General features: G+C 51.2%; 1 protein-coding gene across 1 annotated transcript in view; it reads right to left on the bottom strand.

Annotated features, from left to right (window-relative positions):
- Positions 1-831: 831 nt before the first annotated feature.
- LOC147621542 (uncharacterized) overlaps positions 832-14,907 on the bottom strand; it is a 76,458-nt gene continuing 62,382 nt past the window's right edge. Inside the window, exons 3-9 of the mRNA XM_086824307.1 lie at positions 4,778-5,056; positions 4,564-4,693; positions 4,314-4,418; positions 4,122-4,224; positions 2,933-3,058; positions 1,214-1,401; positions 832-1,037 (exon numbers count right to left, since the gene is read on the bottom strand). Coding sequence (XP_086680433.1) covers positions 962-1,037; positions 1,214-1,401; positions 2,933-3,058; positions 4,122-4,224; positions 4,314-4,418; positions 4,564-4,693; positions 4,778-5,056 — 1,007 coding nt within the window. The 3' untranslated portion in view covers positions 832-961. The remainder of the gene's footprint in view (positions 1,038-1,213; positions 1,402-2,932; positions 3,059-4,121; positions 4,225-4,313; positions 4,419-4,563; positions 4,694-4,777; positions 5,057-14,907) is intronic.

Genomic DNA, 14,907 nt, shown 5'->3' with positions numbered 1-14,907 from the left:
GAACTAACACCTGCAAGTGGCTGTCCAGCAAATCAGCCCGCCATCCTCTTCCCGAACAGTCCACCAATCAGCAACACAACAGTCCCCCTCTTGCTCACACAAATCCCAAGAACTATCTAGAGCCTAGGCTTTGATACCATATCAGAATACGCAGCGGAGATGATGACCAGATCTCGGAATACAAGAGCAAAACGCAATGCAGAAAATCAGAGCACAAGAGAGAGAGAGATAGAGGCATGTAACTCTGCTCTATATACACAAAAGAATCCCGGAATGATACAATGGTGACAAGGGAGCTGGGGGCCATTTTATATGGCCCCCCAACAGCAGTCGGCCTGCTGTAGGGCAGCCGACAAGACACAAAAACCCCACGACTGCTAAAATGCAGAGTCGACCAGCAGCAGGGGGGTCGGCCAGCATCAAGGAGGTCCATGACCTGTGCAGAGCAGTCGGCCACCTCCAGTGTCTCCACAGATGCAGTCGGCCAAGTTCTAGGTCCTCCTGCCACTACAAGACTGCCTCCCATGCCACAGAAAAATAGGGAAAAATACAGAGAGTGGGGAAAAATGAGAAAACACCTAATAAGGGCAGGCATACCCACAACAGAGGCCCTGGTGTATATATATAGACAAGAGATGACTTCTAACAACAGAAGCATGGTTTTTCTGAATGCACAAACAAAGACTTAGTGTACATCGACACATTTCATTTCCATCTCACACCAGGATCAGTAGCTGTTTGCACTACCATCTCTCCTCAAAACTGTGTATCAAGAGATCAAAGTAATTTCAACAAGGCTAAAAACACCAAAGTCAATAAAACAAAAGTAATAGTCCAAAAGCTTTCCCAGAAATATATTACACAAAAGAGCTTGTCAAAATTTGATCAACCTTGCCAAGGAGGCAGCCCCTCTTATGGTAGCCTGAGCACATTAAAAAATACAACTGAATGCTTTCACACCTCAACAAAGGACAAAATCTTCCGGACTGTAAAACTCTGCCACTAGCCTGTAGACATAGGATGGATTGTGCCCACCCCTGCGAATGAACCAAGTCAGCCAAAATAAGGACTGTATGTCATCAACACAAGAATTTAGACAGCTTCTGCATATCTGCCTGGCCTGTGCATGTGTGCCTGCGCGTCGTGTGTGTGTGTGTGTGTGTGTGTGTGTGTGAGAGAGAGAGAGAGAGAGAGAGAGAGAGAGCGCCCTTACATATCAGTTATGAACAGGCTGACAAGGTCAGGAGGAACATAATCAAAAGTTGGATTCACAGTGCGCAGACTGGGGCCTCCTGATCCTCCATGTAAACAGTCGGAAATATCTCCAAAATCTATAATATCTGATGGAGACTTCATATCGTTCAGAAGAATGAAAGGATTGTGTGGATACTGAGGACACAGCTGCAATCATCCACAAAGTTAAATTGTTCAGACTTGCTACAAACACATTATCCATGGGCTTGGTCAGTTTTTGCTTCTTACTGTCAATGAAAAAGTGGGTGAATGAAACACAACTTCTTAACTAGAGCTGCCTTGGATTAGAAAATCGGATTGCAACCACGTGGGGGATCAGCAGCACAAGGATACACCCTTTTAGCATACTTACCAACTGGAACACTCGTGATTGGCGTGAAGAGGAACAACCATGGTGGAGAAACATGAACAACGGAATGGCAAGGGAAAATGGCACCACATTTTATTTTTGATTACATGAAAGATTTCACAAAATCAAACATAGGGTATGTTGTGACCAAATCATCTAAAGAGCCAGTTCAGTTGCCACTGAGGTCAAGTGAAGGAACATGTACCCTGTTCACTGAGACCCATATGATCTGATGCAGGGCCTAAGGTATTGGGAAAAGCCAAGGAAGACTTCTGGGAACCATTTCTTGTATCCAGTCCCTACGCCGAGATGAGGTGGTAACTTTGGTCCCAACCTGCTGCTGCCAACAACTCTCACCCGAGCCAGTAATGATGTACCACATTGTTGCTAAGAAATCCTGTTCTTCTCAGGTGAGGTAATCTTCCATGCTCCAAACAGGAAGGCAAGCCCAATAAATGTACAGTAGTGCCCATGCAACACCCAGGCATGTCCACCTCCATTCCTCATGCTGCAGCTACAGCTCCAGCCACATCAGCCCAGGGAGAGTAAAGGTAGAACGGAGCAAAATTTTATCAACTCCTTTAAAGTACTATAAATTACTCTCCAATCTATCGGTGTAGGCACCGAGAAGATCTATCCTAGCAAAAGCATGTTTTGATAGGAAGAGCAGAAGCTTCTAAGTTCTCATAGAAGCAAGAGAGCAAATTATTCATGAGCCGAATATAACAATTGAACGCTCCTGATAGCGCTCACAAACTATTGATTGGCCCACACAAGACAAAAATCGTGTGTACATATGGCCCTAAGGAGTTTGGCACTGCATATAAGCTGATTATAGGTCCTAACAATTCTACTAGGACTGGTCAATCTTGAAGCCTAATTGGTTGTCTTGCAAGCTGCCACAAATAAAAAATTGCTTCAGGGATGCGCCCCACAAAAGCACGTGTAATATGAAGGTTGCTACTTTTTCCTCGAGCTCTCTCAGCTCTTCCTAACACTATGTAAAGTGCTTGCTGTTGTTACGTAGATTGAAGATTCTGCTTGCTAAGTCCTCTTGTCCATGGTTGATCAAAGAGTGTGTGTGCATGGTGCAATGGGGTGAATGCTGGTGACCAGAGGAGAGGGATGGCGGGGTGAGGGCAGGGCTTAATTACAGGATGCTTCAGCATGATCTCAAAGCATTGCTGATTTAATGGTCCTTGCCTAAGTACAACTAGGACAATGATAGGTTAGCTCCCTCAATAAAAATGCTGTTTTTCTCACAGGAGAAAGTGGTTCTTGATTGCTAACTACTAAACATACAATGCTCTGTTTTTAGTAAAAAGCCACCTTGTGTAAGCCAGCAAGGACCACAAATGGAACAGCATGACGGCGAGCTGCAAGAGCAACCATGTGTAGCCCCACTGGAACCATAACTCCTCCATTTGCCATCACAGCATGAGCTCCTACAATAACCTGAAATTGACAAATCGACAGAAAATTAAGAGACCTTGTGACTTAACCAATGAAGAGTTGCAAACCTTGAAAAGTTAAAAACTGATAGTGCAAGGTCTATGCAAAAACTCCAACTACAACTTACAAATAGGACTGACATGGGGCCAAAAAAAAAAGGCCGACTTGTTTACACGGGCTTGACAAGCTTCCTGGTCTCCAAAAGACTCCAGTAATTAAACAATGCAACCATACTTCATTACTTAGGCTGATGGTTTTGCAAAAATCAGAGAGGCAAAAATAGGACTGCTCAAAGATCCAGAGCAAAGGTGCTCACAGCAGTAAGGCAAAGTTCTGAGTCAGCTTTCCCAAAAACAGCATGCCCACAAGCATCTTGAGAAGAGATGCATGTGGCATTCTCTTCTAACTCTTCAAAATTATAGCTTCACTTCATTTTTTTCAACATACCTTACATGCCTCTATGTCCTCCTCGAAGTAAATCACAATGCTCAAGCAACCAAATGTTTCAAAACCATGTTCAAATGAGATACCAACGCCAACAACAGAGTAGTAAGAAAAATTAGAATGATCAGAACAGTCAAATAAGTCAGACTGATTAGAATGATCAAAAACTTTAGATGGACCAGAAAAATCAGATACATGAACCAGATAATTGGTATGATGAGATGTTCTTTTTGACACATGGATAACTTCCAAGTGTGATGACATAAGACCAAAAGAAAAGGTTAGCTCTGAGAAGTACTTAGGCCAAGCTCTCAGATCTGATAGTAATTGGTGTGCTCCAAGCTTCACAACATCAATGGCAAGCTTCACAGCTTTTCTTCACAGCTTCTTCTCCCTCTTCTCTCACTCACTCATAAACCCTAATAGAGAGCACAAGGCTCTGATACCATGTTGAAAAATAGGTAGAGAGAGAGGAGACACACACACAGGACCAAACCCTAATGTATATTGCAAACCCTAACCATAGAGGGAAGCCATCTCCTACTTAAACTGTAAGGCTTCCCATAATATACAAGTTCAACCAAAATTTGAAACAGAAGCATGAGTTTTCTGACAAACAAACCATGTTCACACGAGATATCAAGGCAAAAATGGCTGAATCCGTAATGAGAGTCGTTTGTAAATTTGCTTCCGCTAACTCTTTAGCCAATGTATGCCCCTGGTACCTAGAGATCCCAAAAAACATAGTTTCCCAAGAGACCTAAATATAGCTTACTCATAAATGAGTCACCCAATATGATGAACCAAATTATACCTGGGTGCACCTTCAGCAACAAAGACTTCAAAAGACCTCTTTTTCTTGGCTTCAAGAAGAAACTGAAGCAACGCACGTGATCTCCCACATGTCAATATAACCTCACTGTCAAAGCAAATGAAGTCAGTCATTTGAACAAAACAAGGTTAACGTGCCCCATAATTATGTTCTTCTACAGCAGAAGCAACAAGAAAATACGCGTTCCCTGCTTACAATCTATCAAGGCATTTAGAATGAAAGTAGTAAGTACTTTTGATGTATGTGCTGAAGTGCCTGCTCTGCCACCTGTGAATGGTAGTTGTCAATCTCTTGCAACAGCTCATTGATACCCTCAATCACACTGTGTTTTAGCTTCCAAATTTTGGCGTTTTTCTCCCCAGCTGCAGCTCACCAAGGCACAAAGTAAGGAATCCATTGAGAGATGTCCTAATCCTTATACAGAAAGATAGTATATATTTTCTCACATTTGCTTTTGCTCTCGGAATCACCACCAGATGATGCATTACAGTTGGTGTCTGAAGTAGCTGATAAAGACTCGAGTAGGTTATGCAATGCTGGTGCTCTCAATACACTTCGATTAACAGCTGCAACCACAACTGCAGAAAAGCTAGCCATTTCATCACCATCTTCATCATCGCTCTCAGCTGCATTGCTAACATCAACCATGGTTTTTGTTGCTAGAGATGCTTCCTCCTCCCTAATAATGTGTAAGACGCGACGAACCACATTCCCCACTGTAAGTTCTGCACATAAATAATCTCTCAGTAAGGTAACAAAAGCATTTAACCTTCACATACAAGAATGCACCGTCCAAAAACCTGGACAAATCACATCAAATTAAGCATAATTCAAAATGCACAGCAGACACTAAAAATTGTTCGTATGTACCTGTCAAGCCTATAGTTTGGTGGCGAGTACTAGCTGAACCCAACTTTGTCCTTAAGGTGGTGAGTGAACATAGAATATAATTACTTGGAGTGCCATATGCTTTGACATGTTTCATTTTGTTATGTACCTAGCTTGGGATTACTAGCCTAATCCAGCAAGGTTATGGGAGCCCTGGGATTAGGGAAAGCAGGCTAATATGAATGGCTAAGGTGGATTATTAGTAAAACCATAGTTACTGGCTATTTATGACTAGTTGGTTATTCATAGTAGCACATTCACTATATAAGTGACTTGGGTGTTTATTACTGATATTGTTGACACTCGTTGAAAATGGGAAAGCAGGCTAATATGAATAGCTAAGGTGGATTATTAGTAAAACCATAGTTACTGGCTTTTATAATTAGTTGGTTATTTATAGTACTAGATCCACTATATAAGTGACTTGTGGGTTTATTATGGATATTGTTGACACTTGTTGAAAATGGATCTGAGCCTAGACCAGAGACTACCACTAGGGTGAACCCATTGTCAACAACTGTCAACAATACCAATAATAAATCCACAGGCCACTTATAAAGTGATTAACCAACTAGTGATAAATAGTCGGCATCCATAAATAACCAACTAGTCATAAATAGCCGATAACTATGGTTTTATTGATAATCCACCTTAGTGACCCGTATCAGTCGGCTTCCCTAATCCCAAGGCTCTCCTAAACTTGCTAGATTAGGCCACTAATCCCAAGGATTATTGTTAAGTACATACAAGATTTAAACGGCTCTATGGTACGATCTGCGCCTGCGAGCTCCGCCTCTCCCCCTCCTGCTGCTTCTCGCCGTCGCGCCCCCCTCTCCCCCCCGCCTGTCCCCCGCCTTCTCCTCCGTCCTCTCCCCCGACTCCTTCCTCGTACCCTTCCTCGCCTTCTCTCCCCCGCCTTCTGCCTCGCATCCTCCCCCACCATCGCTCCCCCGCCTCCTTCCTCGCATCTTCCCCCGCCTCCTTCCTCGCATCCTCCCCCGCCTTCTCTCCCCCCCCCCCCCCCCCCGCCTTCTCCTGCGCTACGCGGCTCTTCCCCCCCGCCTTCTCCCTCTCCTCCCCTTCCGTCTCGCCCCTCCCCCCACCGCTATCCCCCGCCTCAGCTCCCCCCCCCCCCCCCCCCCCCCCCCCCCCCCCCCCCCCCCGCGGCGCCCCCGCTATCCTCTAACCTTCCGCCCCTCTGTTTCCTCGTAGGGCAATGTCCCTCCCGTTGGTGACCCCGGTTTCTAGCCTTTTCCCTCTGGAGGACTCCATGGAAGCCGCTCCGACTACCCCTGCCGAATCCGGTCTCCGTCTGGAGTTCACAGCTGCAGATCATCAGCTGTTTGTTTCCACAGTATCCGCTCTTGAGGCCTCCTCCTTGGTCTGCAAGATAGTGGGTAGCCGTCCGATGCGGAGAGAGCTTCGCGACCTTCTGCAAGGCAACCTCGTTGGCGTGCTTGCCAAGATCGTCAGCGTCGATTTTTTGGGACGTGGCTACTACCAGGTGGATTTCGAGTCCCCCCCAGGCAGCTCAAATGGTGCTGGCTCGGAGCCCCATTGCCCTCCGCTCATCCCGGGCGTTCCTGGCGCGATGGACTCACGGTTTCGACCCCGCTTCTGACCCGCTAGCAGGCGCGACAGGTTTTCCCATCACTATCTGCTTTCCTGGACTCCGTAGGGAGTACTTGTCCCTCTTGTCATCCATTGGCAAGGCGTTCGGGCAGGTGGTGGAAACGCCTCAGACAGCGGCTTCAGTGATAGCTCGGGCAGCAAGACTCCCGGCCATTCGTGTTGTGGTTCCGTCACCGGAGTCCCTCCCGAAGACGATCCTCCTCCCTTGTCTTTCTGGAGGACATCTGATACAGCGCGTGGAGTATTCGGGCCTCCCCGGCTAGTGCTACACCTGTCGGGAGATGGGCCATCTCGCACGCGCCTGTCCCCGCAAGGGGGTTCATCCTTCACGCTCTGCCGCCTCTGGACCCCCAGCAGGAGACCCGAGGGGTGGCCATCCACCTCAGAGACCGGACATCCCTAGCTCGTCTCAGCAGGCGCCATCATCTGACGAGCAGGCCCCGGCAGAGGAGGCCGCGCAGACCCAGGAGGCTGGCGGATGGCAGGAGGTTCGCCGGCGGAAACGCCCGGCCCGCAGGGACCGTCGCAGACGCCAGCAGGCGGCACAGGCTGGCGGACAGGCACCTACCCGCACTTATGCTCCAATCAGGGATAGGCGGCCAGCAGGTCCCACCCGATGGACGAGGATTCAGACTCAGTGCCCGTTGAGGCCGCCGGTGGAGCCCCCCACGTGGAGACCCCGCTCTCGCCTCCCCCCCGCGGGGAGCCCGCCCCCTCCATGGAGCAGATTCCTGAGGATCCCGGGCCGCACTTTGCGACCCCCGGCTCCTCTCCCCCTCACCCGGAGAGCACTCCTTCCACCCTCCCCTCCCCCCCCCCCCCCCCCCCCCCCCCGCCCCCCCGCCCCCCCCCCTCCCGCCTCCCCCGACGGCCCCCCCTGACACCTATCCTCTGGCAGATGCCTCTCCATCCTCTCCTCGCTCTCCCCCCTCCTCTCCGCGAGCCCCCATCCCTCCCTCGGCCTCTCCAGGATACTTCGCCAGACCACCCACTGCCCCCGGGCAGCGCAGCTGGGTAGGCCAGAGTTCAGTCCAGCGGCTGTTCCACCGCCACTCCGGGCCGGTGGAGATGGCGATCCTAGCTTCGCCTGCCCCACAGAGTTCTCTCCGGCCTCCCCTGGGGGGCCCCCGCGAGTGATGGGGCTCCCAGTGGATTACGGTTTTTTCAGGTGCCTCCAGCTGGATGCTGGCCCGTTCGAGACACTGGTCGCGCCCTTGCGAGTTTGCGTGGTGTGCCATCCCTCTCGTTCTCCTTCAGTGGTGAGCAGCATAGTGGCCTTCTCCTTTCCTCTCAGTGTTGCCCCAGACACAGCATGGGATTGCAACTCTGTAGAGGAAGTTTTGCGTGATCAGATACTGGAGTTTTCTCACCACTTCAGTGACTTGGCGCTCACGGACCTATTGCAGACCCGATTACACTCAGCCCGCATGAGCTTGTTTGGTATAGGAGATTGGCGGCGGATCCGGTCCACACCTCAGTTGAGGCGGTGCTACTGATTCTCCTCCATGCCACCCCGAGGGTGCAGCCTACCTTTAGATACATATATGCATAGGACTGGTCTCACGCCTATGCCCTGGACAGGGCGAAGGCGGAGTGGGGCTGGACACAGAGACAGGTCACCCTTTTTTTGGAGAGACTCCGCACCCGGACAGACAGTGACTATTCTCCCTCCAAGCCGGCGCCCAAGACTCACAGAGTGGAGGGCAGATCATTCGGGCCGGCTGAGAGGGGTGAGCCAGTGGCGGCTGGTTCACTTGCAGGATCCTCTCATGGAACATCCAGGGTCTCGGTGGACATCGCTGCTACATTGGTCGGGGCAAACTTCGCCAGGAGATCCAGAGGGCTCTCGTTGGAGGACCCATAGATATCCTTTTCATCCAGGAACACCACCTTTCTGCCGGGCGTACCCGCACCTGCGGGAAGATCTTGCCAGGCAGGAGTCACACTTTTTGGTCACCGGCGTATGGCTCCCAGGGGAACCAGGGTGGAGTATGCATCTCAGTCAGCGAGCAGCTTCTATCCGAGGTTGTGGATTCTGGCACTCTGGTCCAGGGTCGAGCTCAGTGGATCATCCTTCGGGTTGGGGAAGACCGCATTGGCTTCCTCAACTTCTACGCCCCTAATGGGGCGACCGGGAGAGCCGAGTTCTGGAGCACCATTAGGCAGTCCCTCCCCATGGCAGACCATTGGTGCCTAGGGGGGGATTGCAACATGCTGGAGGATGCAGAGGACAGGATGGGGGGCAGCCAGGAGACCATTCATGGGCCGGAGCTCGCTGCCTGGGAGGAACTAGTGCTGCAGGTGAGAGGCCAGGATCCGTGGACTCTCTCGGAGTTTGGCAGGTTGCAGGGGAGTTTATCTTTCTCGCGCTCGGATAGACGGGCCACAGGAGTTAACCTTTCCCGCATCGACAAGTTTTACATTGATGAGTGGGCTTGTGATAGAGGTGGCACGGTGGGCATACTTGCAGGCTCCTCGTTTTCAGACCACTTTCCAGTGCTTCTCCAGATCGAGGACCCTACGAGAGGAGAGCGAGGCCAGAGCGTCCGGATTCCGGATTGTCTCATAGAGGAGCCCCAGATTGCGACCAGAGTTGAGCAGGTCTGGCAGGAGCTGCAGTTCAGGAGAGGATCGGCAGCCAGCGATCTTGCCAGGGGCTTGCAGGAGATTAGTAGGATGCTCAGACAGGCTGCCCTGCACCGTCTGGAGGCCTTCAGAGAGCAGGAGAGGAGCCTGCGGAGGAGTCTAGCGTCCCTTCAGAGACTCCAGGAGAGGGATCCTACGAGCCCTTGGATCTCAGAGCAGATGGAGTCAGCTCGCACAGAGATCAGATCCATCGAGGAGAGGAGGGTGGAGTTCCGATTCCATGCTCGAGCTTCTTTTTGGACACAGGCTGGAGACAGAGTGACTCGAGATTTCTTTGAGGCGACAGGGCCCCGTTTCAGACGAGAGGGTCTCAGGCGTCTTCGGCAGGCTGATGGCCAGGTTGTGGTGGATCCCCCCAGGGTTCGGGCGATAGCCATAGATTTTTACAGGGATCTGCTCTCTGCTGAGCCAGCAGATGACAGGGTGAGAGAGGCTCGCGAGGCAGTCTGGAGCTTCACAAGACCGGTTGTGCCGCGGCCCATTTGCAGCACTCTCTTCTCTCCCCCTTCTCGGATACGGAACTGGAGGAGGCTCTTCAGGCACTTCCTCGGGGCAAATGCCCAGGAGAGGACGGTCTCTCAGTGGCTTTCTTCCAGAGGTACTGGGGTCTCTTACATAGGGGTTTCAGATTGGCATTCCAGGAGATTATGGAGTCGGGAGACATGCCGGACAGCATGGCAGAGGGGTTGATTCACTTGATCCCCAAAGAGGGAGGAGACAGACTGGAGATTAGACAGTGGAGACCGATCACCTTGCTAGGCACGGCCTACAAGGTCCTAGCTAGGGCGATCAGCAGGCGGCTTCAGCCTCACCTTCCGGACATCATCCACTCCACGCAGACAAGCTTCATCCAGGATAGGAGCATCCTGGATAACATCTTGTCTTTCTGGGAGGCTACGGCTTTGGCTAGATTTCGACAGGAGGATCTGGCAGTGCTCCTTCTCGACTTCGAGAAGGCTTATGATCGGGTGGACTGGGCCTTCTTGGAAGGCACTATGGAGAGGATGGGCTTCCCCCCTCAATGGATCCGTGGGGTCTCTGCACTCTACACATCGGCTCATAGCCAGGTGCTGATACAGGGCGTGCGCGGAGAGAGGTTCCAGCTCTCGCCTCGGTGCGGCAGGGGTGCCCCTTGGCGCCCTTTCTTTTTCTTTTTGTGGCAGAGGCCATGAGCACTTTTTTGACGGCACAGGATACAGGTTTGCGGGGCCTCCAGCTCCCCATCCGCACCTCGGAGGAGCTCCTAGACTCGGAGTTTGCGGATGACACTGCTGTCTATCTTCAGGGAGGAGAGGAGAACCTCCGCCGCTTCGCCTCAGCCATGGACAGGTTTTGCAGAGCTTCGGGCGCTTTGATCAACTCGCACAAGTCGTGTGGGTTGTGGGTCAGTTCTATGCCCCCCCCGACTTGGAGGCTAGTTGATGGTTTTCAGTGGCTGCCCCCCGGCACTACAGTGTGCTATTTGGGATGCTATGTGGGCATTGACATATCTCCGGAGCAGCAGATAGCCCCCCTTCTTCTGAGCATTCGGAAGAAGCTTATGTATTGGAGTACCGCTCGTTTATCTCTGGCTGGCCGAGTGGTTGTGGCCAACCAGGTTCTGCTTGCTACCATGTGGTACATCACTTCTTGCTGGGCCTTCTCTCGAGCATGCATTGGCCAGGTGCAGAGGCTCATCAGGAACTTTCTTTGGTCCGGTGGCGACGGGCGGCCCGCCAGGGCCAAGGTGGCATGGGTTGTGATCACTCAGCCGAGGGAGAGAGGCGGCCTGGGCATTGTTGATCCTATTTGCCAAAGCCGAGCTTTGCTTGGCAAGTTGGTGGATCGTGGCCTCCTACCAGGCGCTGAGCCGTGGAAGGAGTTTCTTGTTTCCAGGATTCTCAGCCGCACTCCTTCTCTTAGCGGCCCCTGGACCCCCAGCATCAGGTGGATCTTTTCAGAGCAGCGATCCAGAGGAGTGGGCCTTGGCTTCGAGGAGCGCAGCTAGCCTTCTGAGGGCTTGGGCGCATCTGAGGCCGTCACTCTTCCAGACTCCCCCGGGCACCGATGAGGAGCGCCTCAGGCAGCCATTGATCTGGAACCCCTTGATCCGACTTCCCAATGGTCATATGGTTGGATCGCGGTCTCACGTGTCGTGGGGCCCGTTGAGCTCCGGCCCAACCCAGCCCCTAGACGATTGGATATGTTTTCAGCAGCTGCCTCTAGAGGCTCAAGAGAGGAGACTCAGCGGGAAGAGGGGCAGAGAGTTGATGAGACAGGACATTGAGGCAGCCATCCCCCGGGAGTGGCGGACCCCAGTACAGGACCCTCCACCTCCACAGTGGATGGGAGATCCTTCTAGCGGTCTGCGGCACAGCAGAGAGAGTCGCCCCACTCACTTTCGAGGTGGGAGAGGGTGGCCAGCTTCAGAGGACACGATTAGATTTGGATGAGCTCCAGGGTTGTATTTTTCAGAGGGTGCGGGTGGTCGGCTTTCATCAGAGACAGTGGCATGTAGACCCCTCACCGGCCTCGATAGGGGAGGACTGTTCTTGGAGATTATGGGCTTGGGACAGCAGGCCTCTTATTCGCCTTCAGTGGGATCCAGGTGAGTGGTTTTGGCGAGATCCCTACTCGGCCCCTACCAGCCCAGGCATCCCCTTTTTTCAATACACAGCGAGGCTGGGGCGGCGGATTCAGAGGCACAGGATAGCGGGCACCCCGGCGGCGGCCGAGCATTGGCGGCGACAGGGGCTCTCCCCTGCCTTTCTTAGGGGCTTTTGGCAGTGCCTTTGGGCCAGCTTCCGGCCCCGAAAGGTGACGCTTTTTCTCTGGCTTACAGCGCATAGAGGACTGGCTGTGGGGGCCTGGCTAGCTTTTGGCAGACACCCAGCGTCCTGCCCTCGGTGCGGCCATGCACAGGAGTCGCAGCGGCATTGCTTATGGGATTGCCCACAGGCACAGCAGGTCTGGCAGTGCGCTCTCAGGATGGTTTTTGCAGGCTCGCCAGGTGAGATGATGGTGACGTGGGGTGCGGTGGCTTGGGCCACGGACAGCGGCCCGGCCCTTGGATATGAGGACGTCCCTGGCAGTGCAACCATCCAGGTCTTTGACAGGGCGATGGCGGTGGTTCCGACGCCAGACTTCTCTTCGACAGTCTCCCAGGAGGGGGACGGGCACAAATGGGAGATGATCAGCAGCATGACGGCTTGGCACATATGGAGAGCCCGATGCAGGGAGGCCATTGACCGCCAGGCGACTCCACGGCGGAGGTCATACAGGCCCTCTGGGTGGACATCATTCACACCTTGCGAGGACACTGGGGGAAACTTCAGGGCGACTCGGATCGCATGAGAGGTCGCCGCAAGGCTTTCCTCCGCACTTGGCAGCCTGGCCCTTTCCTCCTCGCGAGGGGCGAGGATGTCACTTGGCACTATAGGCCTCCAGTTTGGCTCTTCTCACCTCCCACATGTACTACTAGGTAGCCCCCCCCAGAGAGCGGCCAACCACGGGGGTGGAGCTCAGGTGTTCACTGTGTGTTTTTATCCCTCCTTGTGAGGTGAGCTTTGTAGCCTTATGGCGCTTTCTCATTAACTAATAGAAGGATCGTTTTTCCAAAAAAAAAAAAAAGTACATACAAGATTTGCTACATGCACGGTTTCTCAATACATCTATATTCTTGTTTGGTGGATGTTTGGACGCAGGGGAAGCAACAATTGATTTGAGAAATCAATTACAAGAAAGAAGAAAGAATGAGATTGTGGATTGTAGTTGATCCGAGAGAGCATTATGTAGTTGCTTGGTATTTGCAACTATGATTGGGTCTATAGTTTGGGAGCACCCTCTTATCTGGATAAGATAAGTGTGTGCCATGTGTCATGTCCCCACATGTGAGTGATTTGTGTGAGTCAAAAGATAAGGTTTGCAAACTATAAAAGCATGTACTTGATGTACTTAAGATAATCACTAATCAAGCTATCATTGAGTTGTGCATTACTGGTGTACTCTCTTACTTTCTTTGATTTTTATTTTTAGTACCCATGATGATGTATTTCATGGACATGATGTAACCTTTTGGTCTCATCCTTTTGTAGACGTTAATACAACTCTCTCTCTCTCTCTCTCTCTCATAGACCCATTGGGTCTTTTTGGTCTCATAGACCCACTGGGTCTTTTGAAGATGTTTAATATATAATGTACAAAAAGGTTCAAGTCTTGGCAGCCCTAGGCATGCCCATAAAAAGGTGGAGAACCTATCCTACCTAACCTACTATGACCTAACATTGTTTAGATGTCAGGTAACCAACAATGAGCCAAGCGCTGCCTTATATAGCCCTTGAAGGACATGTGAAATGCAATGTCGGCCATTTCCTTGGACATGAAATATTTCTCCTGCAGCAACGGACACCATCTGATAGGTCCATTATCTGCTGGCCGACACGAACCTGGTCCACCACAATGCGTTCCATGCCTTTTTATAGCTGCTGAAGCTCCATGATCTAATCTTTTTCTGCTGCAAATAAAGGATTAGCATGTCCATGTGCATGCACATGACATCCCCTTATGCTAAACTTGATGACGAGATTCCAACTTTTGACCCTGGATGACTGTAATCATCCCCTGTCTCCACATATGGTCTCCCAACTTGTCATCCTTCCCTTCTTGGCAACCTTTTCACTAAAACCTTGCCATGTCTCCAATTCCACTCCAAATCTGATGCGGATCTATGCATCTGCTCCGCTTTGTCCCCTTTCTTTCTTGCCATGTCCCTAAACACAAACATGAATCCTTCTTCTTGACGATTGGTCCCGGGCATCCTTGGCTTCACACCTTGGATGAACTTCATCCCTTGCGATGCTCCATAAAAGCCTCATGAGCAACTCCAACTGCCTATCGACTCACATGAAACGCTCCCCTTGGGTCTGCTTGACACCAACCAGCTTCGGGAGGTCTTGACCCAAGCTGCATTACTCTCCTTGGATTGTGCACCTTCATCTCGGACACCATCAGTGTTTAGCATTGCTAAACCTGAAGCTCTGATACCAATGTAACATGCGGAGAAGCTATGTGTCTTCTTTCAGCCCCAAGCACCTTTCCATAGGAACATCCTGATGCAAAACACAAAGAAGAGATGGAGAGAAGAGAGAGAGATAGCTGTGTTTTCAGTATATTCATAATGTACAATAAGGTACAAGTCTTGGCAGCCCTAGGCATGCCCATAAAAAGGTGGAGAACCTATCCTATCTAATCTGCATTGTTTAGATGTCAAATAACCAACAATGAGCCAATCGCCGCCTTATATAGACCCTTTAAGGACATGTGAACAGCCAGTTCCTTGGACATGAAATATTTCTCATGCAGCCGACACCATCTGATAGGTCCATCATCTATTGGTGGCTGACAAGAACCTGGTCCACCACAATGCCTTCCA

This window comes from Cibotium barometz, chromosome 30, assembly GCF_041138505.1.
Source record: "Cibotium barometz isolate CiBa-2024 chromosome 30, ASM4113850v1, whole genome shotgun sequence".
Taxonomy (NCBI): domain Eukaryota; kingdom Viridiplantae; phylum Streptophyta; class Polypodiopsida; order Cyatheales; family Cibotiaceae; genus Cibotium; species Cibotium barometz.
The sequence above is the reverse complement of the archived record's forward strand: the minus strand, read 5'-3'. Positions and strand labels throughout refer to the sequence as shown.